This window comes from Rhinoraja longicauda, chromosome 23, assembly GCF_053455715.1.
Source record: "Rhinoraja longicauda isolate Sanriku21f chromosome 23, sRhiLon1.1, whole genome shotgun sequence".
Lineage (NCBI taxonomy): Eukaryota > Metazoa > Chordata > Chondrichthyes > Rajiformes > Arhynchobatidae > Rhinoraja > Rhinoraja longicauda.
In genome coordinates, this window is record NC_135975.1 from 32,775,312 (window position 1) to 32,802,477 (window position 27,166).

At 49.3% G+C, this 27,166-nt stretch overlaps 1 protein-coding gene across 1 annotated transcript in view; it reads right to left on the reverse strand.

Annotated features, from left to right (window-relative positions):
• The window catches only part of LOC144605001 (GTPase KRas), a 51,947-nt gene that overhangs the window by 20,742 nt on the left and 4,039 nt on the right, over positions 1–27,166 (reverse strand). The window contains exon 2 of the mRNA XM_078420015.1: positions 1,774–1,905. Within this exon, the coding sequence (XP_078276141.1) occupies positions 1,774–1,884 (111 nt within the window). The 5' untranslated portion in view covers positions 1,885–1,905. The remainder of the gene's footprint in view (positions 1–1,773; positions 1,906–27,166) is intronic.

Below are 27,166 nucleotides of genomic sequence, written 5' to 3' on the forward strand. Positions count from 1 at the left end.
ATTTGCACGCTGCTTTTTTGTCCAGGAAGTGCCTAGAATGTTTACACTTATTCTGGATAATGGATAGAAACATAGAAAATAGTTGCAGGAGTAGGCCATTCAGTTCTTCGAGCCAGCACCGCCATTGAATATGATCTTGGCTGATCATACAAAAACAGTACCCCGTTCCTGCTTTCTCCCCATATCCCTTGATTCCATTAGCCTTAAGAGCGAAATCTAACTCGTTCTTGAAAACATCCAGTGAATTGGCCTCCACTGCCCTCCGTGGCAGAGAATTCCACAGATTCACAACTCTCCGGGAGAAAAAGTTTTTCCTCATCTCAGTCCTAAATGGCCTGCCCCTTATACCTAAACTGTGACCCCTGGTTCTGGACTCCCCCAACATGGGGAACATTTTTCCTGCAGCTAGCCTGTCCAATCCCTTAATGGTAGATTATTTCCCTCCCAGCCAGAAATCCAATTTACATTCTACTCTAGGAAGTGTAAGTGCCAGTTGTCACCCAACAGCAGTCTCCTCCAGAGGCCCTGAAGAAGGGTCCATCCCAAAACAGGTCACCTAGAGTCATAGAGTGATACAGCATGGAAACAGGCCCTTCGGCCTAACTTGCCCACATCGACCAACATCTACACTGGTCTCATCTGCCTGCGTTTGGCCCTTATCCCTCTAAACCTGTCCTATCCATGTATGTTTAAATGTTTCTTAAACTTGCCGATAGTCCCTGCCTCAACTACCTCCTCCGGCAGCTCGTTCCATACATCCACCACCCTTTGTGTGAAAAAGTTACCACTCAGATTCCTATTAAATCTTTCCCCCTTCACCTTAAACCCAGGTCCTCTGGTTCTTGATTCCCCTACGCTGGGCAAGAGACTCTGTGCGTCTACCCGATCTATTCCTCTCATAGCACCATCTTACACATTAGGGACAGTTTACGATTTTACCAAAGCCAATTAACCACGTCTTGGGAGTTTGGGGGGAAACCGGATCACTCTGAGAAAACCCACGCAGTCACGGAGAGAACGTACAAACTCTGTACAGACAGCACCCGTAGTTGGGATCGAACCCGTGTCTCTGGAGCTGTGAGGCAGCAACTCAATCGTGGTGCCACATTAGGGCCCCTATGATATGAGCCATTTTAGTTCAGAACGTTTAGATACCCCGCCTGCTCCAAATTAATTCAGATTTGCAAGTTACCAGTTGGATAGCAAAACCAATTTATAAAATTAGCAGAAGGGTCTCGACCCAAAACGTCACCCATTCCTTCTCTCCTGAAATGCTGCCTGACCTGCTGAGTTACTCCAGCATTTTGTGAATAAATACCTTCGATTTGTACCAGCATCTGCAGTTATTTTCTTATAAAATTAGCACGTTTTTCTCTTTGTGTATTTAAAATGTCCATCCTGAAAGTCCAGGCTTTTAAATAGACACATTCATGGCACAAGGGGCGGCACGGTGGGGCAGTAGTAGAGTTGCTGCCTCATTGCTCCAGAGACCTGGGTTCCATCCTGACCATGGGTGCTGTCTGTACGGAGTTTGTGCGTTCTCCCCGTGACCTGCGTGGGTTTTCTCCGGATGCTCCGGCTTCCTCCCACACTCCAAAGACGTACAGGTTTGTCGGTTAATTGGCTTGGTGTAATTGTAAACTGTCCCTAGTGTGTGTCGGATAGGGTAAGTGTGCAGGGATCACTGGTTGGCATGGACTCGGTGGGCCGAATGGCCTGTTTCAATGCTGTATTTCCAAAACTAAAAATAAATAAAAGTAAAATGAAACTTACTTCTATCGTGGGATCATACTCATCGACGAAGTGGTTCTGAATAAGCTGGATGGTGAGAGCACTCTTGCCCACGCCTCCAGCTCCCACTACCACTAGTTTGTACTCGGTCATCTTCTCAACTCAGGGAAAGACCTGTGGCAACGACAAAGGCAACGACCATGAGCAACAGAGGAATGAAGTGGACGAAGCAAAAACAGTTCCCAAAGTTAGCTTGGATGCACAGTCTTCCACCCACTGACTCCACGCCAACCATCGACCACCCGTTCACACTAGTTCTACCTTATCCCACTCACCCATCCACACCCTACACACTTAAGGGTCATTTTACACAGACCAGTTAACCTACAAACGCACACATTTTTGGGACGTGTCCAGTGGAGGTTTACAATAATGATCCTAGGAGCGAGTGGGTTAGCATACGATGAGCGTTTGAAGCCAATGGGCCTGAACTCACTGGAGTTTAGAAGAATGAGGGGGAGACCTCACTGAAACTTACCAAATAGTGAAAGGCCTGGATAGAGTGGATGTGGAGAGGATGTTTCCACTAGTGGGAGAGTCTAGGACCAGAGGGCACAGCCACAAAATTAAAGAACATTCCTTTAGGAAGGAGATGAGGAGGAATTTCTTTAGTCAGAGGGTGGTGAATCTGTGGAATTTATTGCCGCAGACGGCTGTGGAGGCCAAGACAGTGGACATTTTTAAAAGCGGAGATTGACAGATTCCTGATTGGTGGTGTCAGAGGTTATGGGGAGAAGGCAGGAGAATGGGGTAGCGAGGGAGAGGTAGACCAGCCATGATTGAATGGTGGAGTAGACTTGATGGGCCGAATGGCCTAATTCTGCGAATATAACTTTATGAACTGTGTGGGAGGAAGCCCCAGGGAGTACGTGCAAACTCCACACACAGACAACGCCCGAGGACGGGATCGAACCCTGGTCTCCGGCGCTGTGAGGCAGCAGCCCCACAATAAAACCACCCTTAAGTTCAAGGCAACGGGTTTGGCTCAGTGGCTGTACTCCATGGTTGTAGTTTAAAGTCCCACTCCAGGGATTCGCTCAGTCTCCACACAACCACCCCCTTGCAGAAAGTGCTCAAGTCAAGTCGTGTTTATTTGTCACGTACACATTACAAGATGTGCAGTGAAATGAAAGTTCACCCACAGTCCAGCAACAGAGCAATAAAAATAAACAATCTCACACACAATCACAGCCCACACAAAACAAAATTAAAAAGAAACATCCATCACAGCGAGTCTCCTCCAGTCACCTCCTCACTGTGATGGAAGGCCAGAATGTCTTTTCTCTTCCCCTGCTGGTTTCTCCCGCGGTCAAGCTGTTGAAGTTGCCTCGTTCCAGACGGTGAAGTGACAGAGGAGCAATCCCCGATCCAGTAAGTACGCACTTATAAACATTATAACAATAAATGACACCTAATTTTTCCCCTCGGGCAGCTTACAACCCAGCGGTATGATAATTGATTTCTCTAACTTCAAGTAACCCTTGCTCTCCCTCTCTCTCCCTCTCTCTCCCCAGCCCTCCCCCATTCTAGTTCTCCGACTAGTTTCACTGCCCTCCTGATTCATTTTACTATTTGTATGCCTCGTTGTCACCTTTGCCCTCAGTCAACAATGAACCATTCAACATTTCCTCCGTCATCATCGTCTGCTTTGATCTGTCGTTTTCACACCTCACCCTTCCATATCTCTAGTTTCCCTCTCCCCTGACTCTCGGTCTGAAGAAGGGCGTCGAATCAAAACGTCGCCCGTTCCTTCTCTCCAGAGAGGCTGCCTGTCCCCCTGAGTTACTCCAGCATTTTGTGACTGTCGTCCGTGTGAACCAGCATCTACATTTCACCGGGCTGATAAACTGGGCAGCATACCAAAGATCCAACGTCACCACTCTAGTTGACGAGCAAGTCTGGCATCTTTGTCAACATTTACCTGTCAACCAACGTTACTAAAAATAAAACACTTCTTATCGAGATGTGACTTTACTGACACTGTGGAATCTCAAGTGGCCCAGCCAGGCCTGCATGACTCTGCATGACAGAGCTGCTGCCCCACAGCGCCAGAGACCCAGGTCCGAACCCGACTACGGGTGCTGTCTGTACCGAGTTTGTACCTTCTCCCCGTGACCTGCGTGGGTTTTCTCCGAGATCTCCAGTTTCCTCCCACACTCCAAAGACCTACAGGTTTGTAGGTTAATCGGCTTGGTATAAATGTAAATTGTCCCTGTGTAAGCTAACGGTGTGGTGTGTTCGGGGAGCGGGCCGAGTGTGTTCGCCTGACGGAGGTTGCATAGCAACCCGCCTCCCGGCCCGGGCGGCCGCCATAGGTGGAGCGGGAGCACGTGGCCGCTGGCTGGGTGAGGTCACGTGGGGCGCAGGGCGGTGACGTCACCTTTTGTCCCTTATTTGGGGGTTAGAAAGTTGGCAACCGTACTTACATTACAGCAATGAATGCTCTTCAGTTATTTGATTGCTGAGAAGCAGACTGAGCTGCCCAGGAGCACAGATGCTAATCATTTCATTCTGCCATAATTCCAACAACGTGCTCCCTCACGTGGGTGGTTGACATATGCCCCCAGGCCCAGAAAAGTTCTACTTAAAAATACATTCTATTTCGCCTCACTGCAGTGGCCTCAAGTCTCCCAGCATACGACAATACAAAAGAAAGGGTGACGACAGGGCTTGTGTGCAGGCCTTGCTGCCTGACCCGCTGAGTTACTCCAGCACATTTAGTTTTTTTTGTAAACGTCCCGCGGTGGCGCAGCGGTAGAATTGCTGCCTCAAAGTGCCAGAGTCCTGGGTTCGAACCTGACTATGGGTGCTGTCTGTGCGGAGTTTGTACGTTCTCCGCCGTAACCTGCGTGGGTTTTCTCCGGGTGCTCCGGTTTCCTCCCACGCTCCAAAGACGTGCAGGTTTGTCGGCTCAATGGCTTCGGGGAAATTGTAAATTGTCCCTAGTGTGTAGAATAGTGCAAGTGTGCGGGGATCGCTAGTCGGCATGGATTTGGTGGGCCGAAGGGCCTGTCTGCGCACTGTATCTCTAAACTAAACAATCTGCAGATAGGTACAAAATGCTGGAGTAACTCAGCAACTGGGACAGGCAGCATCTCTGGAGAGAAGGAGTGGGCGACGTTTCGGGTTGAGGCCCCTCGTCAGACACACTAGTGTTTCTGAACAAAATCAATTTACATTAATTTTAGTTTAGTTCAGAGATACAGCGCGGAAACAGACCCTTCGGCCCACCGGGTCCGCGCCGACCAGAGATCCCCGCACATAACAAGAGGAGTTGAGTATAGGATCAAAGAGGTCCTTCTGCAGTTGTACAGGGCCCTAGTGAGACCGCACCTGGGGTGCTGTGTGCAGTTTTGGTCTCCAAATTTGAGGAAGGATATTCTTGCTATTGAGGGCGTGCAGCGTAGGTTTAATAGGTTAATTCCCGGAATGGCGGGACTGTCGTATGTTGAAAGACTGGAGTGACTAGGCTTGTATACACTGGAATTTAGAAGGTTGAGAGGGGATCTTATTGAAACATATAAGATTAATAAGGGGTTGGACACTTTAGAGGCAATGTTGGGGGAGTCCAGAACCAGGAGCCACAGTTTAAAAATAAGGGGTAGGCCATTTAGAACAGAGATGAGGAAAAACTTTTTCACTCGGAGAGTTGTGAATCTGTGGAACTCTCTGCTTCAGAAGGCAGTGGAGGCCAATTCTCTGGATGCTTTCAAGAGAGAGCTAGATAGGGCTCTTAAGGATAGTGGAGTCAGGGGGTATGGGGAGAAGGCAGGAATGGGGTACTGATTGAGAATGATCAGCCATGATCACATTGAATGATGGTGCTGACTCGAAGGGCCGAATGGCCTACTCCTGCACCTATTGCCTATTGTCTATTAACACGATCCTACACACACACACTAAGGACAATTTTTACATTTACCAAGCCAATTAACCTACAAACCTGCACGTCTTTGGAGTGTGGGAGGAAGCCGACGATCTCGGAGAAAACCCACGCAGGTCACGGGGAGAACGTACAAACTCCGTACAGACAGCACCCATAGTCGGGTTCGAACCTGGATCTCCGGCGCTGCATTCGCTGTAAGGCAGCAACTCTACCGCTGCGCCACCGTGATAAACTGATAAAAACTTATTTTAGAGAGCATATTTCGTACCTTCCCGCTGAAATAGTATTCCAGTGAATAAGTTTTGCTGGAGTCCTCGATCACAGCTATTTTACTTGCTCGTCATGCAATGAACCCAGCATTGCCCCCAAGGCAGGTAGCCCACGCTCAGTGTAGATTTTGCTCTGAGCCAAAACCCTCCCAACTTTCAAAGGGTGATAGACACAAAAAGCTGGGGTAACTCAGCGGGCGGGACAGGCAGCATCTCTGGAGAGAAGGAATGGTGACGTTTCGGGTCGAGACCCTTCTTCTTAAGGGAGATGAAGGGTCTTGTGAGGAGTTTTTTTAAAACTTCAAGTTCACTCCCTTCACGATCACTAATTCATTACAAAAAGCGCAGATGACTGAATTATTGCAGAACAATTTTTACTTTCAAACCAATAAAAGTTGAATTACCAATAATTTAGTTTAGTTTAGTTTAGACATACAGCAGGGAAACAGGCCCTTCGGCCCACCGAGTCCACACCGACCAGCAATCCCTGCACATTAACACTATCCTACACACACTAGGGTCAATTTACACTTACACCAAGCCAATTAACCTACAAACCTGTACGTCTTGAAGCGTGGGGTGAAACCAAAGATCTTGGAGAAAACCTACACAGTCACAGGGAGAATATACAAACTCTGTACAGACAGCGCCAGTAGTAGGGATCGAGCACGGGTCTCCGGCGCTGCCAGCGCCGTAAGACAGAAACTCCAGCGCAGTGCCACCGTGACCCGCCCCCTCTTTAAATTTGTGTTCGTTAATTTCTTACGGGGGTTGAGGGAGAGAGGGAGGAGGAAGGAAAAGCAGCGAGAAACATCCAGGAAGATGGGGGGACAAAAAACGTGTCGGAACAGCAGGGAAGAGTGGCTTATGGATCGCCTGAAGAAAGGGCTCGACCCAAAACGTCACCCATTCCTTCTCTCCAGAGATGCTGCCTGACCCGCTGAGTTAATGCGGCACTTTGTGCCTATCTTATGGACAGTTTGTCGAGTTTCGTCGGAAAGGAGAAACAACACGTGGACGGCAGAAGTCGATGTAAAACACGCAAGGGAGAATCTCTCTGCTCACTACACCTCTCCACACTCCCAGAAAACACTGGCTCCAACCGTGCCAGGGGTTATGGGGAGAAGGCAGGAGAATGGCATTAAGAGTAGGGGTGCCAACTATCTCACTCCCAAATACGGGACAAGGCGACGTCACCGCCCCGCGCTCCACGTGACCTCACCCAGCCAGCGGCCACGTGCTCCTGCTCCACCAATGGTGGCCACCTGGGCCGGGAGACGGGTTGCTACTCAACCTCTGTTAGGCGGCGCCTGGGCCTCTGGGCCTATGCTGTCCGGACCTACATTGTCCGGAGGTAAAATGTCAGAAACCTAAAGGGTTGGGACCTAAACTGTCAGGATTTTACCGGGTGCTCCGGCTTCCTCTCGCATCCCAAGAAGACGTGCGGGTTTGTGGGTTAATTGGCCCCGGGTAAGAGTGGCCCTAGTGTGCGTGAAGCAAGAAGTGGGATAACGTAGAACTAGTGCGAACGGGTGGCCGATGGTCGGAATGAACTCGGTGGGCCGAAGGGCCAGTCTCCATGCTGTGTCTTTTAATCATTCCACAAGCGGGCTCATTCCCAAGCTGAAGGAAGCATGGCAGCTGAGGATTTGAGGCCCATTGCCTTTCAAGAGGCAGCGCCATCACATCCAAAGTGAGGCGCTCCAAACATCTGACTCTGACGTTGACAATTGGCAGCGGTTTGCCGCTAACCCTTCCTCTCCAGCCCCGAACTCCCAGAAACACACAGTCAACCCTGGAGAATGAGACTAGCAAGACCACACCCAAAAACAAACCAAGTTCCCAAAATACTTGGGCGTGCCACGGTTACAGACAGTGCTAAAAATAAACGCTTGCTGAACTTCACTCTGGCTCCTCCAAAGCAGGGAGAGAGGGGAGGGAGAGAGAGGGGGGGGGGGGGAAGAGAGAGGGAGAGAGAGGGGGAGAGAGAGGGGGGGGAGAGAGAGAGGGGGAGAGAGAGAGAGAGGGGGGGAGAGAGAGAGAGAGAGAGAGGGGGGGGAGAGAGGGGGGGGGAGAGAGAGGGGAGAGAGAGGGGGAGAGAGAGGGGGGGAGAGAGAGAGAGGGGGAGAGGGAGAGAGAGAGAGGGGGGAGAGAGAGGGAGGGAGAGAGAGGGGGGGAGAGAGAGGGGGGGGAGAGAGAGGGGGAGAGAGAGAGGGGGAGAGAGAGAGGGGGAGAGAGAGAGGGGGAGAGAGAGAGAGGGGGAGAGAGAGAGAGAGGGGGTAGAGAGAGAGAGGGGGGGAGAGAGGGGGGGGGGAGAGAGAGGGGGGGGAGAGAGAGGGGGGGGGAGAGAGAGGGGGGGGAGAGAGAGGGGGGAGGAGAGAGAGGGGGGGAGAGAGAGAGGGGGGAAGAGAGAACAAGGCCAGGCCATTCATCCCATCAACACTGTCCTGCCACCTCGTGAGATGACTGTTGATGTGTGCCACATGACATAACTATTTGGGGTCTTAAAAAGGCAGGAACGTTCAAATAAACGACCTCCAACAAAAGGCTTCTTATTCTTGCCGATGTCTCATTTTTAAATGTCAAGCAGCAAGATGCCAATGTTAATATTAATCCAGAGGACGTGCAGAGCTCAAGACTCATGAATTGAATCATGAATTGAATCTGGTTTCTCATTCATATTTTCATGAATTGAATCTGGATTTTTTTTAAAGTACTTTAGCCAGGCGCTGCACGAGTGGGGAAGCTGATGGAAACGGTGCGTTCTGTTTCACCACGAGTGTGGGGATTTTCTGGGAGGGGGAGATGCGAGTTCACAAGTACACGAGATAGCAACAGAATTAGGCCATTCGGCCCATCATGTCCACTCTGCCATTCCATCATGGCTGATCCACCTCTCCCTCCTAACCCCTCTCTCCTGCCTTCTCCCCGTCAACCCTGACACCCGCACTAATCAAGAACCCATCTTATCTCTGCCTTAAAAAGAAGGTATCACAAAATGCTGGAGTAACTCAGCGGGTCAGGCAGCATCTCGGGAGAGAAGGAATGGGTGCCGTTTCGGGTCGAGACCCTTCTTCAGACTGATGTCAGGGGATGGGGCGGGACAAAGATAGGATGTGGTCGGAGACAGGAAGACTAGTGGGAGAACTGGGAAGGTGGAGGGAATAGAGAGGGACAGAGGAACTATCTAAAGTTGGAGAAGCCGATGTTCATACCCCTGGGCTGCAAGCTGCCCAGGCGAAATATGAGGTGCTGTTCCTCCAATTCGCGGTGGGCCTCACTATGGCACTGGAGGAGGCCCATGACAGAAAGGTCAGACTGGGAGGGGGAGTTGAAGTGCTCAGCCACCGGGAGATCAGGTTGGTTAAGGCGGACTGAGCGAAGGTGTTGAGCGAAACGATCGCCGAGCCTGCGTTTGGTCTCGCCGATGTAGAGAAGTTGACATCTTGAGCAGCGGATGCAATAGATGAGGTTGGAGGAGGTGCAGGTGAACCTCTGTCTCACCTGGAAAGACTGTTTGGGTCCTTGGATGGAGTTGAGGGGGGAGGTAAAGGGACAGGTGTTGCATCTCCCAGTTGCAGGGGACTTAAAAATATCTGCCTTAAAAATATCCACTGACTTGGTGTAGCTGTGAGCAGATAGATGGATGACACTGACTGTGACTACACGCAGGCCTGTAGCCCAACACCCACAGTAAGGCCAGAGTGATCAGCCATGATCGCATTGAATGGCGGTGCTGGCTCGAAGGGCTGAATGGCCTACTCCTGCACCTATTGTCTATTGCCAGGGGAACTGGCACAGACCAACTCAGAGTCATGGAGTCACACAGCGTGGAAACAGGCCCTTCAGCCCAACTTGCCCACACCGACCAACATGTCCCACTTACACTAGTCCCACCTGCCTGCGTTTGGCCCATATCTCACTAAACCTGTCCTACCCATGTACTTGTCCGAATGTTGCGATAGTCCCAGCCTCAACTACCTTCCTCTAGTAGCTCGTTGCATACACCCACCACAATTTGTGTGAAAAAAAATTACTACCCAGATTCCTATTAAATCTTTCCCCCCTCACCTTAAACCTATGTCCTCCGGTTCCCGATTCCCCTACTCTGGGCAAGAAACTGTGCGTCTGCCCGATCTATTCCTCTCATGATTTTGTACACTTCTATAAGATCACCCCTTGAGTCCTGAGGGTCTGAGCTAAACTATTACTAGTAATAGTAGTAGTACTGATCTGACAGTAACTCTGTTACCAAACCTTAGAAAGAGCAAGTTATCTCATCAACTCCATGCTTGCTTTTCCAAACCAGACTTCTGCCAGTGATTCCCCTCCTGGTCCTTCCACATCCACACCCATGTTCCGGGATTTCTTTGCCCGTAGCCATGACAACCTGGATCCCCATTCCAGTGTTCTTAGCAGGACATTTTCGTGATCTCACAACCCGTCCTTAAAGAACTGGATCTCAGCACCCACCTGCTCCACTGTCACCTGCTACCCAGCTAGGGGTGCCAACTATCTCACTCCCAAATACGGGACAAGATGACGTCCCGCGCCCCATGTGACCTCACCCAGCCAGCGGCCACGTGCTCCCGCTCCACCAATGGCGGCCACCCGGGCCGGGAGGCGGGTTGGTATGCAACCTCCGATAGGCGAACACACTCCGCGTGTTAGGGTTAGTTTTAGTCTCAGAGATACAGCGTGGAAACAGTGACCACAACTGACACTAGCATTTTATTGAGGGAACAAAAAAAACTGCAGATGCTGGTTTAAATCGAAGGTAGACACAAATTGCTGGAGTAAACTCAGCGGGTCGGGCAGCATCTCGGGAGAGAAGGAATGGGTGAGACCCTTCTTCAGACTCTTTCGTAGAGTTGGAGGGCAGGAGGAATCACAGAGGGGGAGCAGTGAGAGAGGAAGTTGCTAAACTCTCGTCGAAGAGAGGAGGAGAACCTCTCCAAAATGGACATACCTTGAGGAGAATTCACAGTGGAGCGGCAAGATATGTAGGAAAAAAATGTCTACCTAACATTTTATTTAGCTACTAGACCAAGTGGACCTGTTGGGCCCAAACCTCTCCTGCATTGGTGCAGCACCCTGTCCTCCCCCACTCCCCTCCCCTCCCCTCTCCCTTCTCCCCCACTCCCCCCCCCCCCTCCCTCCCTCCTCCCCTCCCCCTCCCCTCCTTTTAAACTTTAAAATGTGAATAACTTTAAAAATATAACACCGATTTCAATAAAACTACTTGCATTATCACTAAAGTAACAACGGCGGGCCTACAATTGTCGCGCTATCGTGTACCGCTTTGGCTGAAGTTCAGTCACAAACAAGATAACAAACGAGAGTTTTAGTATATAGATTTTTACTCCTTCCTCATCTACTGTTACAGGGTTCAAACTAGATCTGGACTGCTGCTGAAAAGATATGTCCATCCTCAGTTCCTTCCCCGCATCCCACAAACATTTGGTTTGGTTTTATTTTTGTCACGTTTAGTTTTTTTTTAAAGTTCAGTCTAGTTTAGAAATACAGCGTGGAAACAGGCTCTTCAGCCCACCGCCCAGCGATCCCCGCACACTAACCTACACACACTAGGGACAATTTACATTCACACCAAGCCAATTAACCTGCAAACCCGTACGTCCTTGGAGCGTGGGAGGAAACCGCAGATCTCGGGAGAAAACCCACGAGGGTCACGGGGAGAACGTACAAACTCCGCACAGACAAACACCCGTAGTCGGGATCGAACCCGGGACTCTGGCGCTGTGAGGCATCGACTCTACCGCTGCCCCACCGTGCCGCCCCATCACGTGTACGGAGATACGGTGGGACATTTCTGCTTTGCGTGCTATCCAGGCAAATCGTACCACACCCAAGAACATCAGGCAGAGCACAGGGGTAAAGTGAGTAGAGGGCAGGATATGGGGCCGCAGCTACGGTGGACGTTAGAGACTACAAGGGCCCCCACGCGGCAGATTGGACCAACGTACGTGCGGCCCGTTCAAGGTTCTGACAGCAGTGGGGAAGACGTTCTTGAACCTGGTGATACACGCTTCCAAGCTTTGTAGCCAATGGCCTAACAGGAGAAGGGAGAGGAGAGGAGAGAATGACTGGGATGCCAGAGGTCTGAAGATCTGACCTGGGCCCAGCACATTGACATAATGTTAAAGAAAGCCTATCAATGCCTCTACTTCCTCAAATCATTGGAAAGATCTGTACGTCGATGAATACTCTCATCATCTTCCACAGGTGAAGAGTAGGGAGCATGGTACACACAAAATGCTGGAGTAACTCAGCGGGTCAGGCAGCATCTCGGGAGAGAAGGAATGGGTGACGTTTCAGGTCGAGACCCTTCCTCAGCCCGATTATGACAGGTTTCTTCACGGCCTGGTCCTGCAACGCGTACACCCAGGAATTAAGGAGATGCCAGAGGGTGGTGGACATTGTCTGGTCCAACACAGGTCCTGACTCCCCTGCCATTGAAGGGATCTATAGCTGGCTCTGCCACAAAAAGGCTGCCTGTATCCACAATCTCCAATAAGACCCACACCACCCTGCCCATGCTCTCATTTCACTCCCGCCAACAGAGAGGTAAAGGAGTCTGAAAACCGTGACCTCCAGGTTCAAGAATAATCTCTTTCCAACAACCACAGCACTGACCTCCATTAACTGTGAAGTATAGACTCTCTTTGGATGCATGAAGGATGTTGTTTTTGTTTCGTACGAGCATCAGTTATTATTTTTTTGAATCTATTTATTACACCGATCAGCCAAAACATTATGACCAGACAGGCGAAGTGAATAACATTGATTATCTTGTTACAATGGCACCTGCCAAGGGGTGGGATATATTAGGCAGCAAGCGAACAGTCAGTTCTTGAAGTCGATGTGTTGGATGCAGGAGAAATGGGCAGGATTAAAGACCTGAGCGACTTTGACAAGGGCCAAATTGTTATGGCCAGATGACTGGGTCAGAGCATCTCTGAAACAGCAAGGCTTGTGGGGTGCTCCCGGTCAGCAGTGGTGAGTACCTACCGACAGTGGTCCGAGGAGGGACAAACCACAAACCGGCGACAGGGTGTTGGGCGCCCAAGGCTCATCGATGCGCGAGGGCAACGAAGGCTATCCCGTCTGGTCCGAACCGACCGAAGGTCGACTGTGGCACAAGTCACGGAAAATTTTAATGGTGGTCACGGGAGGAATGTGTCACAATACACAGTGCATCGCACCCTGCTGCGTATGGGGCTGCACACGGAGGACCAACAGCATATTAGGCAGGTGGTCATAATGTTTTGGCTCATTAGGTCATAATGTTTTGGCTGATCGGTGTATATATTGTCTGTCTGTGTGTGTGTTTACAGGCCTGTTCTGACAATCAAACACACTTGAACACTCTTGACCGTTTATGTCGAGTGTTTTTCTGAGGCAGCGTGAAGTGTAGATGGAGTTGAAGGTGGCTGGAGGAGTCCAGTCCATGGTGGGCTAGGCTGCATTTGCAACTCGGCTGTTTCAGCTGCCAGACTATGGTGCATCTCTCGAAACTAGCAAGATCACCAACCTTGCGTCACACTGCATGCCACCCTTACACAACTCACCCAAACCCGAACCCCCAGCTCAAAGTTAAACCCTTCTCATCCCCTCTAATGCCTTGCTACAACTGTACAGTCAATCCCTAGAAAGAGACCTTTCAGCCCAACTTGCCCATGTTGGCCAAGATGCTTCATCCTAGCTAGCACCATTTTAGACTTTAGAGATACTGTGCAGTGCTGAAACAGGCCCTTCGGCCCAACGAGCCCGTGCCGACCAGTACGCTAGCACTATACTACACGTGATTTTACCATTTTTACAGAAGCGAATTAACCTACAAACCTGCACACCTTTGGAATGTGGGAGGAGACCCACACGGTCACAGGGAGAACGTGCAAACTCTGTAGTCAAGATGGAACCCGGGTCTCTGGCGCTGAAAGGAAGCAACTCGACCGCTGCCGTGCCACCGTGCCACCCAAAAGTGCCCCTCGGTTTTGTTTGAGGAATGGCAATTGGGACCCTTCCCACAGTATCCCACTTCTTGATGCTTCTTGCACACCGCTGTACACGACAGACCTGCCCCATCACCTCAACACCCATCCCGTTAACACCCAACCTCAGTAAACATTTGGCAGCAAGGTCACAACTTCTGTTTCAACAGCAAACACTGCAGAGATATTTTTAGAAATCCGTGTACTGTACATTATCTACATGTGGGTGGGGGAGTCAGGTTCCTGGGTTATGCTTTCGGTCCCGTGCCAACGTGACGTTTGACTTTGCAAGTCTCCTAACCAAATATTTTCCAATTTTGTTTGCTTCATGAGAACACATCCCATGTTTTCCATCCGAGTGGCATTATGTACACCAATTATGGGCACAGAAAGAATCGCAATTCTAAAGAGTGGACATAGCATTACTGAAAGGAAGCATGCAGGTACAGCAGGCAGTAAAGAAAGCCAATGGCCATGTTGGCCTTCATAACAAGAGGAGTTGTGTAAAGGAGCAAAGAGGACCTTCTGCAGTTGTACAGGGCCCTAGTGAGACCGCACCTGGAGTACTATGTGCAGTTTTGGTCTCTAAATTTGAGGAAGGACATTCTTGCTGTTGAGGGCGTGCAGCGTAGGTTCACTAGGTTAATTCCTGGGATGGCGGGACTGTCGTATGTTGAAAGACTGGAGCGACTGGGCTTGTATACATTGAAGGATGAGAGGGGATCTTATTGAAACATATAAGATTATTAAGGGGTTGGACACGCTAGAGACAGGAAACATGTTCGAATGTTCGGGGAGTCCAGAACCAGGGGCCGCAGTTTAAGAATAAGGGGTAAGCCTTTTGGAACGGAGACGAGGAAAAACGTTTTCACTCAGAGATTTGTAAATCTGTGGAATTCTCTGCCTCAGAAGGCAGTGGAGGCCAATTCTCTGGATGCTCTCAAGAGAGAGCTAGATAGATTTCTTAAAGATAGCGGAGTCAGGGGGTATGGGGGGAAGGCAGGAACGGGGTACTGATCGTGGGTGATCAGCCATGATCACGGTGATTGGCAGTGCTGGTGCGAAGGGCCGAATGGCCTCCTCCTGCACCTATTGTCTGTTGTCATACGAATTTTTCTCCCGTTTTAAACAGGTCATCCTCATTTTCAATGGAAACCTCGGTCTGAGCAAGAGAAATGAACACTCCAGTGTTATTGTGTAGGAAGGAACTGCAGATGCTGGTTTACACCGAAGATAGACACAAAATGTTGGAGTAACTCACCGGCTCAGGCACAGAGAATAGTTTTTTTTGTTGCGCGCTATCCAGTCAGCGGAAAGACTATACATGATTACAAATCAAGCCGTCCACAGTGTACAGATACATAACGGGAATAACATTTCGTAAAGTCCAGTAAAGTCCAATTAAAGATAGTCCAAGGGTCTCCAGTGAGGTAGATAGTAGTTCAGCACTGCTCTCTGGTTGTGGTAGTTGCCTGATAACAGCTGGGAGGAAACTGCCCCTGAATCTGGAGGTGTGAGTCTTCACACCCCTGAACAATCCCCTTTTCCCTCCCCAGAAAAATCTCAAACCTCTGTGTCTAACTCCAGTGCTAACGGCAGTTTTCCATTCATTTACTCCACCAAATATATTACAAGGATACACAGTCTGAAGGGTCCCGACCCGAAACGTCACCTATCCCAGTTCTCTGATATATTCCTTTATAATATATTCCTTTATTTGTCCCACACCGGGGAGATTTACAGTGTTACAGCAGCAAGAGATCATTCATTATAAATAAAAGTAAAGGCAAGGATACATTGTCATCGGTTTACTGTGTATTCCTTAACTGTTACTGTTGACTCGTCTGCTGGGAGCAGTGCTGGTTGTGCAGTCTCACAGCAGTGGGAAGGAAGGACCTCCAAATAACTCATTGCATTGTTCCGTACAACAGCCATTGTATTTCGCTGTACAAAACCCACATCACCCTTGGCTCACTGGTATCACTCAGCTGCTGGAAGAATGGAATTCAAGCAATGCGCCAGAGATTTAAGCAGATAATCCAGAGATAGCATCTTGCAGATGGAAAATTACAAGATCTAATCTGTTCGGATGGAAAATCAAATCAAGATCCAATCTGTTCACCTATGTAAAACGTTCCACACTACCAAGGGCAAGGGTTCCCGGGCCAACGTGGAAATATTCTACCACCCGTCTACATGCTCAGTGAATGCGAAACTGAAAACGGTTACGTTTGATAAACTATCCCCATAAACTATGTCCATGAAGCACTGCTTGTACGTTCTCCCCATGACCGCGTGGGTTTTCTCCGGGTGCTCCGGTTTCCTCCCACTCTCCAAAGATGTATGGGTTTGCAGGTTAATTGGCTTCGGCACAAATTGTAAATTGTCCCTGGTGTGGAGGATTGTGTTAGTGTAAGGGGATCGCTGGTCGGCGCCGTCTCAGTAGGCCGTAGGCCCTGTTTCTGCTCTGCATCTCTGGAACAGAAACCTAAAACTAAATGCCCTTCCATGGATTGAGAGAGCACATGATCTGAATCGGCAGATGGATTACTACAGGATAATTCCAGCTAACATTTTAGGGTGGCACGGTGGCGCAGCAGTAGAGTTGCTGCCTTACAGCACCAGAGACCCAGGTTCGATCCTGACTACGGGTGCTGGCTGTACGGAGTTTGTACGTTCCCCCCTGTGACCTCGTGGGTTTTCTCCGGGTGCTCGAGTTTCCTCCCACAGTCCAAAAGACGTGTGGGTTTGTTCGTTAATTGGCTTCTGTGAATTATCCCTAGTGTGTAGGATAGAACTAGTGGACCGGGCGATCGCTGGTCGGCACTGACCTGGTGGGCCAAAGGGTCTGTTTCCATGCTGTATCTCTAAACTAGACCAAAAAATTATGAAATGAAGAAATCAGGGTGTTGGAGGAGTTGTAAACATTAGCCAAGCACCAAAAGATAAAATAATGGAAGCCATTTGAAACAGTAAGTGAAAGACATGGCTGAAGATAGGCATTTTTTGTTGGCGTTGGTACCATGTTACGGTAGGTTGGATTTAAAAGCTAGCTTCACCCAGTAACATCACCCAGGGCTTCATTAGTGTGCCACGCTGCCAACTACGGGAATGGCACTGCTGATGATTAGATTTCAGCCGAGTTAGGGCGGCACGGTGGCGCAGCGGTAGAGTTGCTGCCTTACAGCGAATGCAGCGCCGGAGACACAGGTTCGATCCCGACTACGGGCGCCGTCTGTACAGAGTTTGTACGTTCTCCCCGTGACCTGCGTGGGTTTTCTCCGAGATCTTTCGGTTTCCTCCCACACTCCAAAGACGTGCAGGCATGTAGGTTAATTGGCTTGGTAAATGTAAAAATTGTCCCGAGTGTGTGTAGGATAATGTTAGTGTGCGGGGATCGCTGGTCGGCGCGGACCCGGTGGGCTGAAGGGCCCGTTTCCGCGCTGCATCTCTAAACTAAACTAATCAGAAAGGAAACTGGGTCTTAAGGGCATGGCACATTTTTGCCCAGGTCCATCTTTTAGTTTAGTTGTAGTTTAGAGATACAGCACGGAGGCAGGCCCATTTGCAGCAAGCCAATTAACCTGCAAACCCGTACGTCTTTGGAGCGTGGGAGGAAACTGGAGATCCCAGAGAAAAAACCCATGTAGTTCACGGGGAGAACGTACAAACTCCGTACAGACAGCACCCGTAGTCGGGATCGAACCTGAGACAACTGGGAGGAACAGAAATAACACGCACAGCATCCGCAGTTCCTTCCTATACACACGGTGGCGCAGCGGTAGAGTTGCTGCCTGACCGCGCCAGAGACCCGCGTTCAATTCTGACTACGGGTGCTGTCTGTACAGAGTTTGTACCGCTGCATTTATAACGCTTGCAATGTACTGGGCTATATTATCAGGTTAAACCTGTGACTGAGCTGAAGAAAAGATTTGGAGAAGTGAAGAGAACCCCTGTGACCGGCGTGGGTTTTCTCCGGGTGCTCCGGTTTCCTCCCACACTACAAAGATATACAGGTTTGTAGGTTAATTGGCTTCGGTAAAAAAAAATTGGAAATTGGCGCGAGTGTGTGTGTGTGTGTGTGTAGTGTTAGTGTGCGGGGGTCGCTGGTCGGCATGGACTCGGTGGCCCAAAGGGTCGATTTCCGCGCTGTATCTCTAAACTAAACTTTCCATGTTCACAGCGGAAGAGGAAGAACGGAGCAGGTTGGATGAAAGCAGTGATTTATCCAAAGTAGTTTGGGGTTGATTTGAGGCCCAGGTTCTTGCAGGCTGTGGTCAACCAGAGATGGTTTGTGCCAGGGTTGGTGAATGTTGGTGGCTTTGGTGTTGAGATTCTAATCGTATCCTTGTTCCATCGTCAGCAGATAGGGTTGCCAACTATCTCACTCCCAAATAAGGGACAAAAGGTGACGTCACCGCCCCGCGTGACATCCAGCCAGCGGCCACGTGCTTCTGCTCCACCAAAGGCGGCCGCCGAGGCCAGGAGGTGGGGTGCTATGCAACCTCCGTTACCCCTCATTCTATCACTAGACTGCTGACCAGATCTTGAACAGTGCTGTGTGTTCATCGATAATGTGCTGAGTACCCAGTTAGAGTTGCTCTGGGATTACTCTGCTTCAGACTCTGTCATAGCCCTGGCTCAAAGATGGATCAAAGAGTTGAACTCCAGTTGCAAGGCGAGTGACTGCCCTTGATATCAGGGTACCATTGACCAAGTGTGGCATCTGGTCAAACGGAAGTCAATGGGCATCAAGGGTTACACAGTCCAAAAGTCAGGGCCCCACCTCACACAAAGGAAGATTGTACAGGAAGGGGACATCTTGGTTGGCAAGGCCAACTTGGCCATACCAAACAAGATGCCCCATCTACACTATGTCTGTTTGCTCTATGACTTCCATGCTCAACGACTCTAAAGGAAGATAATTGCCAATTATGTATTTATGCATTTCTGATTTTGTTTACAAAATCGTGAGAGGAATAGATCGGGTAGATGCACAGAGTCTTTTACCCAGAGTAGGGGAATCGAGGGCCAGAGGACAAAGGTTCAAGACGAAGCGGAAAAGATTTAATAGGGGTAACTTTTTCACACAGTGGGTGTATGGCACAATCTGCCAGAGGAGGTAGTTACCGCTGGGACTATCCCATCGTTTAAGAAACAGTTAGACAGGTACATGGATAGGAGATTTGGAACGAGGGTAGCTGGGACATTGTTGGCCGGTGTGGGCGAGTTGGGCCGAAGGGCCTGTTTCCACAATGTATCCCTCTATGACTATCACTCCAGGAGTTGCTCAGGGCAGAGTCCGAGGCCCAACCACCTTCACCATCTGTGCCTCCATATAACATACAATGCCACCATTCAATCCATCAGGTCCATTCAAAACATTTAATGCAATCCCATCTGGCAACATATTTCATTGAAAGCTAATTTTGGTTGACTGATACAGCTTGGAAACGGGCCCTTTGGCCCACCAGCGATCCTCACACACTAACACTATCCTGCACACACTAGGAACAATTTACAATTTTACCAAGCCAGTTAAACTACAAACCCGAATGTCTTTGGAACGTGGGAGAAAACCAGAGCACCTGGAGAAACCGACACGTTCACAGGGCACTCTGTGCAGTTAGTACCCGTAGTCAGGATCGAACCGGGGTCTCTTAGTTGCACTGCCGTGCCACCCAAGGAATTGGAGTGTGAAAGAAAGCCAGAGAGGCCCAGAAGAAAAACCCCCACCGGCACAGAGAACGTGCAAGCTCCAGACAGACAGCACCAAACGACGGACCAAAGCCAGGGAGAGGCGACCGGCCGGGTGGAACATTTGTTGATGTTTACACAATATCCAGACGTACAGAACACAGAACAGTACATCAGAGCAACAGTCCCTTCAGCCCACAATGTCTGCACCAAACATGACTCCAAGTTAAATTAATCTCCCCTGCCTGCACATGATCCATGTCCATCCATTCCCCGCATATTCGAAACCCCCCTCCTTAATGCCACCATTAAATCTGCCTCCACCACCGCTTCAGTCAGCATGTCCTAGGCACCCATCACTATTTTCTTTTTTTTTTTAATTGGCCCTGCAAATCTTTGACATGTCCACCCTGAGGGGAAACGCTCTGACCATCGACCATATTTGTGCCTCTTAAAAATGTATACACTTGTATCAGATCACCCCCTCAACCTCTGGTGGGAACACTCTGAGGGAAAGGCCAACCCAACCTTGTGGTTGGGGTATGGGGAGAGGGCAGGAACTGGTCGTGGATGATCAGCCGTGATCACATTGAATGGCGGTGCTGGCTCGAAGGGCCGAATGGCCTACTCCTGCACCTATTGTCTATGTTTATAACCCGACACCCCCTCCAATCCAAACAGCTTTCGGGTAAACGCACACCCTCAACGCCTCCACTTCCTTCCTGTGATGAGGTGATTAGAACTGCACGCAATACTCTAAATGCGGCCTGATCAAAGTCCCATAAAGCTGCACCGTGACTTTAGTTTAATTTAGTTTGGAGATACAGTGTGGAAACGCGCCCTTCGGCCCACCGAGTCTGGCCGACCAACGATCATCCTTGCACGTGTTCTATCCTACACACTAGGGACAACTTATAGAAGCCAATTAACCCACAAACCCACAGGTCTTTGGAATGTGGGAGGAAACCGGAGCACCTGCAGAAAACCCACGTGGACACAGGGGGGACGTACAAACCCGGGTCTCTGGCGCTGCCAGGCAGCAACTCTACCTCTGCGTAACCATGCCACCCTGGCTGTGTGGAGTTTCTGACTTTTATACTCACTGCCCCAACTATACTTATCGAATCATATAAAATTATAAAAGGGCAGGACAAGCTATTTACAAGAATTTTTTTCCCAATGTTGGGGGAGTCCAGAACCAGGGGCCACAGTCTAAGAATAAAGGGGAGGCCATTTAAAACTGAGACGAGTTTTCTCCGAGATCTTCGGTTTCCCTCCACGCTCCAAAGACGTACAGGTTTGCCGGTTAATTGGCTAGGTGTGTGTAAATTGTCCCCAGTGTCTAGGGTGGTGTTAATGTGCGGGGATCGCTGGTCGGTGCGGACTCGGTGGGCCGAAGGGCCTGTTTCTGCGCTGTATCTCTAAACTAAACAGGTAGGGATACCCAAAACAACAGACACACCCCAGAAAGTTCCTCCATAGCATGCATATCTTAAGCACTATGATTGACTCTGTTTAATTACAGTTGTGGGCAGACAAGTTTTATTTATGGTTTAAGAAAATAAAAAGACTGGAGTAACTCAATGGGTCAGGCTGCATTTCTGGAGGACATGGATGATGTTTCAGGTCAGGACCCTGCTTCAGACTGATAGTTGCAGAGGACAAATGGCTAGAAGAGGGGGGTGGGGGGGGGTGGTACGAGACAATCTGGCAAGTGATAGATAGGTGGATACAGGTGACAGGAAGGCTTGGAACTGTTTTCCAGCATTCTTCCCCCCTTCATCTGTCTGACGGGTCCCAACTCAAAACATCACCTATCCATGTTCTCCAGAGATGTTGCTTGACCTGCTGAGTTATTCCAGCATCTGCACAGTTCCTTGTGTCTACAAGTTATTTATGGTACCGAGTGCAACTCTCAGAAACTATGTAAACATTTGTGCCTCCGATTTAAAAAAAAAAAAGAGATGTAGCACAGAAACAGGCCCTTCGGCCCACTGAGTCTGTGCCGACCAGCTGAGTTACCTTGTGTCTCCACACACTAACACTATCCTACACACACTACGGATAATTTGACAATTATACCAAGCCAATTAGACTACAGACTGTACGTCTTTTGAGTGTGGGAGGAAACCGAAAACACCGGGAAAAAACCCACACAGGCCATGGGGAGAACGTACAAACTCTGTACAGACAACACCCATTGTCAGGATCGAACCCGGGTCTCTGGTGCTACAAGGTGGCAACTCTACCACTGCGCCACCGTGCCACCCTATCATGCTCAACCAAAGTAAAAATAACATCCAACAGACACTTTGATGGGATATTACTGATGGTTTGTGATCAAACTTCAATATCATGGACCGCCCTCTCCCCTAAATGTAACTGAAACCAAACTCAGTTGGACAAAAATAATATCACAGCTTCTACTGGGGTGGCACAGAGGGTGGAGCTGCTGCTGCCTCACAGCACCAGAGACCCAGGTTCCATCCTGACCTCGGGTGCTCCAGTTTCCTCCCACATCCCAAAGACGCGCAGGTTAAATCTATATACTAAAACTCTCATTTGTTTGTTTGTTTGTTCCTAAACTACAGCCAAAACGGTACACGATAGCGCGACAATTTTAGGCCCACCTTACTCACCGTCGACCCATTGGTGCTAGTGGAAGAGGTTTCATTGAAATCGGTGTTATATTTTAAAAGTTATTCATATTTTAAAGTTTAAATCTATCTCCTAGGGAGGGAGGGGGAAGGGAGAGGAGGGAGGATAAGGGGGGAAGGGAGATGGAGTGGGAGGGAGATGGAGTGGGGGGGGGAGAGGGAGATGGAGTGGGAGGGGGAGAGGGAGATGGAGTGGGAGGGGAGAGGGAGATGGTGGGGGGGAGGGAGATGGAGTGGAGAGGGGAGGGGGGAGAGCCGCCATAGGTGGAGCGGGAGCACGTGGCCACTGGCTGGGTGAGGTCACGTGGGGCGCGGGGCGGTGACGTCACCCTTTGTCCCTTATTTGGGAGCGAGGAAGTTGGCAACCCTACTAATACGGGACAAGGGCGGTCCCGTATGGGACAAATTAATTTAGCCCAAAATACGGGACGTCCCGGCTAAGCCCAGGACAGTTGGCAACCCTACTCATGGTCTAAAATTCTCATCCCTTAAGATACAAAGGCCTCGGTCCCCACATTACAACTCCCTTTCCAGAGAACGACTCCACTTGGTTAACAGCAATCAAGTAAGCACAGTGAACAAGCGCTTATATTTCAGGTCGAGTTGTGAACAAGTTGACAGGAGTTAAGAACCATCAACCCAAGATGGTGTTCACATAAATATTGACACCAATTTTGAAACCACTCTAAACATCCGTGACATGTCAATATGTTCTGCTGAATACATGAGCTGTGAAGATGGAGGGCCGCAAATATTTTTTTCTGAACTGTTGATGAATATTGACTCAAGACTACATAAAAAACATCAAGCAGTGGGATTTTTTTAGGACACAGGGCAGGGAAAGATACAGCACAGGAACAGGTCCTTCAGACCACCATGTCTATGCTAAACTTAATCCCAAGATGAAGTCATCTGCCTCCTCATGGCCCCATCCTCTATTCCCCGCATATCTATCTGCACACCTCCCGCCTTTGATTTGTACCAGCAAAAAACTGAGTTACTCCATCATTTTGTGATACCTTCGATTTGTACCAACAAAAAATGTCCCTCTCTTCCCCTCCCCCTTCCCAGTTCTCCCACTGTCTTCCTGTCTCCACCTACATCCTTTCTTTGTCTCGTCCCCCCCCCCCCCGACATCAGTCTGAAGAAGGGTCGCGACCCGAAACGTCACCCTTTCCTTCTCTCCTAAGATGCTGCCTGACCCCCTGAGTTACTCCAGCATTCCGTGATACCTTCGATTTGTACCAGCATGCCCCTCTCTTCCCCTCCCCCTTCCCACCTCTCTATACCACTATCATACCTGCCTCCACCACAACCCCTGCCAGTGCATTCTAGGCATCCACCGCCCTATTTAAAAAGAAAAAAAATCCCCACATATCTCAATAGACAATAGGTGCAGGAGGAGGTCATTCAGTCCCTTGAGCCAGCACCGCCATTCAATGTGATCATGGCTGATCATTCTCAATCAGTACCCCGTTCCTACCTTCTCCCCATACCCCCTGACTCCACTATCCTTAAGAGCTCTCTCTTGAAAGCATTCAGAGAACTGGCCTCCACTGCCTTCTGAGGCAGAGAATTCCACAGATTTACAACTCTCTGACTGAAAACGTTTTTCCTCATCTCTGTTCTAAATGGCCTACCCCTTATTCTTAAACTGTGGCCCATGGTTCTGGACTCCCCCAACATTGGGAACATGTTTCCTGCCTCTAACGTGTCCAGCCCCTTAATAATCTTATATATCTCAATAAGATCCCCTCTCATCCTTCTAAATTCCAGTGTATATAAGCCGAGTCGCTCCAGTCTTTCAACATAGGACAGTCCCGCCATTCCGGGAATTAACACAGTAAACCTACGCTGCATGCCCTCAATAACAAGAATATCCTTCCTCAAATGTGGAGACCAAAACTGCACATAGTACTCCAGGTGTGGTCTCACCAGGGCCCTGTACAACTGCAGAAGGACCTCTTTGCTCCTATACTCAACTCCTCTTATTATGAAGGCCAAAATTCCATTGGCTTTCTTCACTGCCTGCTGTACCTGCATGCTTCCTTTCAGTGACTGATGCACTAGGACACCCAGATCTCGTTGTACGTCCCCTTTTCCTAACTTGACACCATTCAGATAATAATCTGCCTTCCTATTCTTACCACCAAAGTGGATAATGTCACACTTTTCCACATTAAACTGCATCTGCCATGCATCCGCCCATTCATACAGCCTGTTCAAGTCACCCTACAACCTCATAGCATCTTCCTCACAGTTCACACTGCCACCCAGCTTTGTGTCATCTGCAAATTTAGTAACGTTACTTTTATTCCCTTCATCCAAGTCATTAATGTATATTGTAAATAGCTGTGGTCCCAGCACCGAGCCTTGCAGTACCCCACTAGTCACTGCCTGCCATTCTGAAAGGGACCCATTTATCCCCACTCTTTGCTTTCTGTCTGTCAGCCAATTTTTTATCCATGTCAGTACCCTACCTCCAATACCATGTGCTCTAATTTTGCCCACTAATCTCCTATGTGGGACCTTGTCGAAGGCTTTCTGAAAGTCAAGGTACACCACATCCACCGGTTCTCCCCTGTCAATTTTCCTGGTTACATCCTCAAAGAATTCCAGGAGATTAGTCAAGCATGATTTCCCCTTCGTAAATCCATGCTGACTCGGAACGATCCTGTTACTGCTATCCAAATGGTCCGCAATTTCGTCTTTTATAATTGACTCTAGCATCTTCCCCGCCACTGATGTCAGACTAACTGGTCATAATTTCCCGTTTTCTCTCTCCCTCCTTTCTTAAAAAGTGGGATAACATTAGCTACCCTCCAATCCACAGGAACTGATCCTGAATCTAGAGAATATTGGAAAATGATCACCAATGTGTCCACAATTTCTAGAGCCACCTCCTTAAGTACTCTGGGATGCAGACCATCAGGCCCTGGGGATTTATCAGCCTTCAGCCTCCATACTGATTCTACATCTCCTGGTTCTATGTCACCCCTTGCAAGGTACTGAATATCATTCCTTACCAACAGAGCGACACAAATCAGATCACTATATTGAAAAGAGTCAAAAACAACAAAACTTGTATCTATACAACGTACCGCATGGTTTAGGGAAATTGGTGGGTAACAAGGGCATGGATAAACCTTCAAACAGAAGCACAGGCACTAATGACGTTATTGGTTGCATTGGTAGAGGGGTGGGAATGCAGATACATTGCGTAAGAAGGAACTGCAGATCCTGGTTTAAACCAAAGATCGACACTAAAAGCTGGAGTAACTCAGCGGGTGACAGCATCCCTGGAGAAAAGGAATGGGTGACTCTATGAAGAAGGGTCTCCACCCAAAACGTCACCCATTCCTTTTCTCCACAGATGCTGTCTGACCCGCTGAGTTACTCCAGCATTTTGTGTCTATCTAAGAGGGATAACATTCTTGCTTCTAAAAAAAGACAGTGCTGGAGTAACTCAGCGGGTCAGGCAGCGTCTCTGGAGAACGTGGATAGGCGAGGTTTCAGATTGGGACCCTACTTCAGACTGGGTCCTGACCCGAAACGTCACCTATCCACGTTCTCCAGAGATGCTGCCTGACTTGCTGAGTTACTCCAGCACTCTGTGAAACATCACCTATCCACGTTCTCCAGAGATGCTGTCTGACTTGCTGAGTTACTCCAGCACTCTGTGAAACGTCACCTATCCATGTTCTCCAGAGATGCTGCCTGACCCGCTGAGTTACTCCAGCACTCTGTGAAACGTCACCTATCCATGTTCTCCAGAGATGCTGCCTGACCCGCTGAGTTACTCCAGCACTCTGTGAAATGTCACCTATCCATGTTCTCCAGAGATGCTGCCTGACCCGCTGAGTTACTCCGGTTTTTAGTGTTAATCTTTAGTGGGACGATGAGCCTGTTTCTGCGCTACTTCTCTCCACAGCTTTAAGAGCAGGAGAAGTGTCCCGGGGATTCTGACCCAATGTTTCTTCCTCAACTCAGAAATCTTTATTAAATCAATCTAATGCTTAAAATGTGGATTAATTTACTATTGTTCACACCCTCAGGACAGCAGGGATCATAATGATGTTCCTCTGGGTTGCAGTTCCTGTGTCTATCTTCCGTTTAAACCAACATCTGCAGTTCCTTCCCGCACAATACATTGTAGAAGCTCCTAGCCAGCCGTGCAGGACAGCAGAAGCTGTCGGTGAGCCGCGGCCAAACACCGCAACGGCTGGCCTGGCTCACCTGCCGCGGAACCAGGAACCCACCTAGAGTCGCCCGAGACTCATCCCCCGCTCCTCCCCGAAGACCAGGAAGAGGGGAGGAGGGGGGAAGGGAGTCGGCGACGGACACTAGACTAGGGGCCATCTTCAAGATGGCGGCCTAGATAGAGTGGACGTGGAGAGAATGTTTCCACTAGTGGGAGAGTCTAAGACCAGTGGCCAAGATAAATTTTTTAATAAGGATTAAAATAACAGGACAAACCTTGAGAATGGAGACGAGGAGGAATTTCTTTAGTCAGAGGGTGGTGATTCTGTGGAATTCATTGCCGCAGAAGTCAGAGGATATTGGAGGATCGAGGCCAACTCGTTTGGGTATTTTTAAAGTGGAAATTGACAGGTTTTGATTATTGCGGGTGTCAGGGGCTACGGGGAGAAGGCAGGAGAATGGGGTTAGGATGGAGAGACGGATCAGCCATGATTGAATGGCGGAGCAGACTCGATGGGCCGAACGGTCTAATGAACAAATGTTAAACACCTCAGCGCGAGAGCCAGTGTGCTGAATTCTCAATGTGAATCGAGACCAGCCTTTCCCACACCGATACACCAGAGGTGACGGGGGGAGTAACAAGGTCGCGAGTGG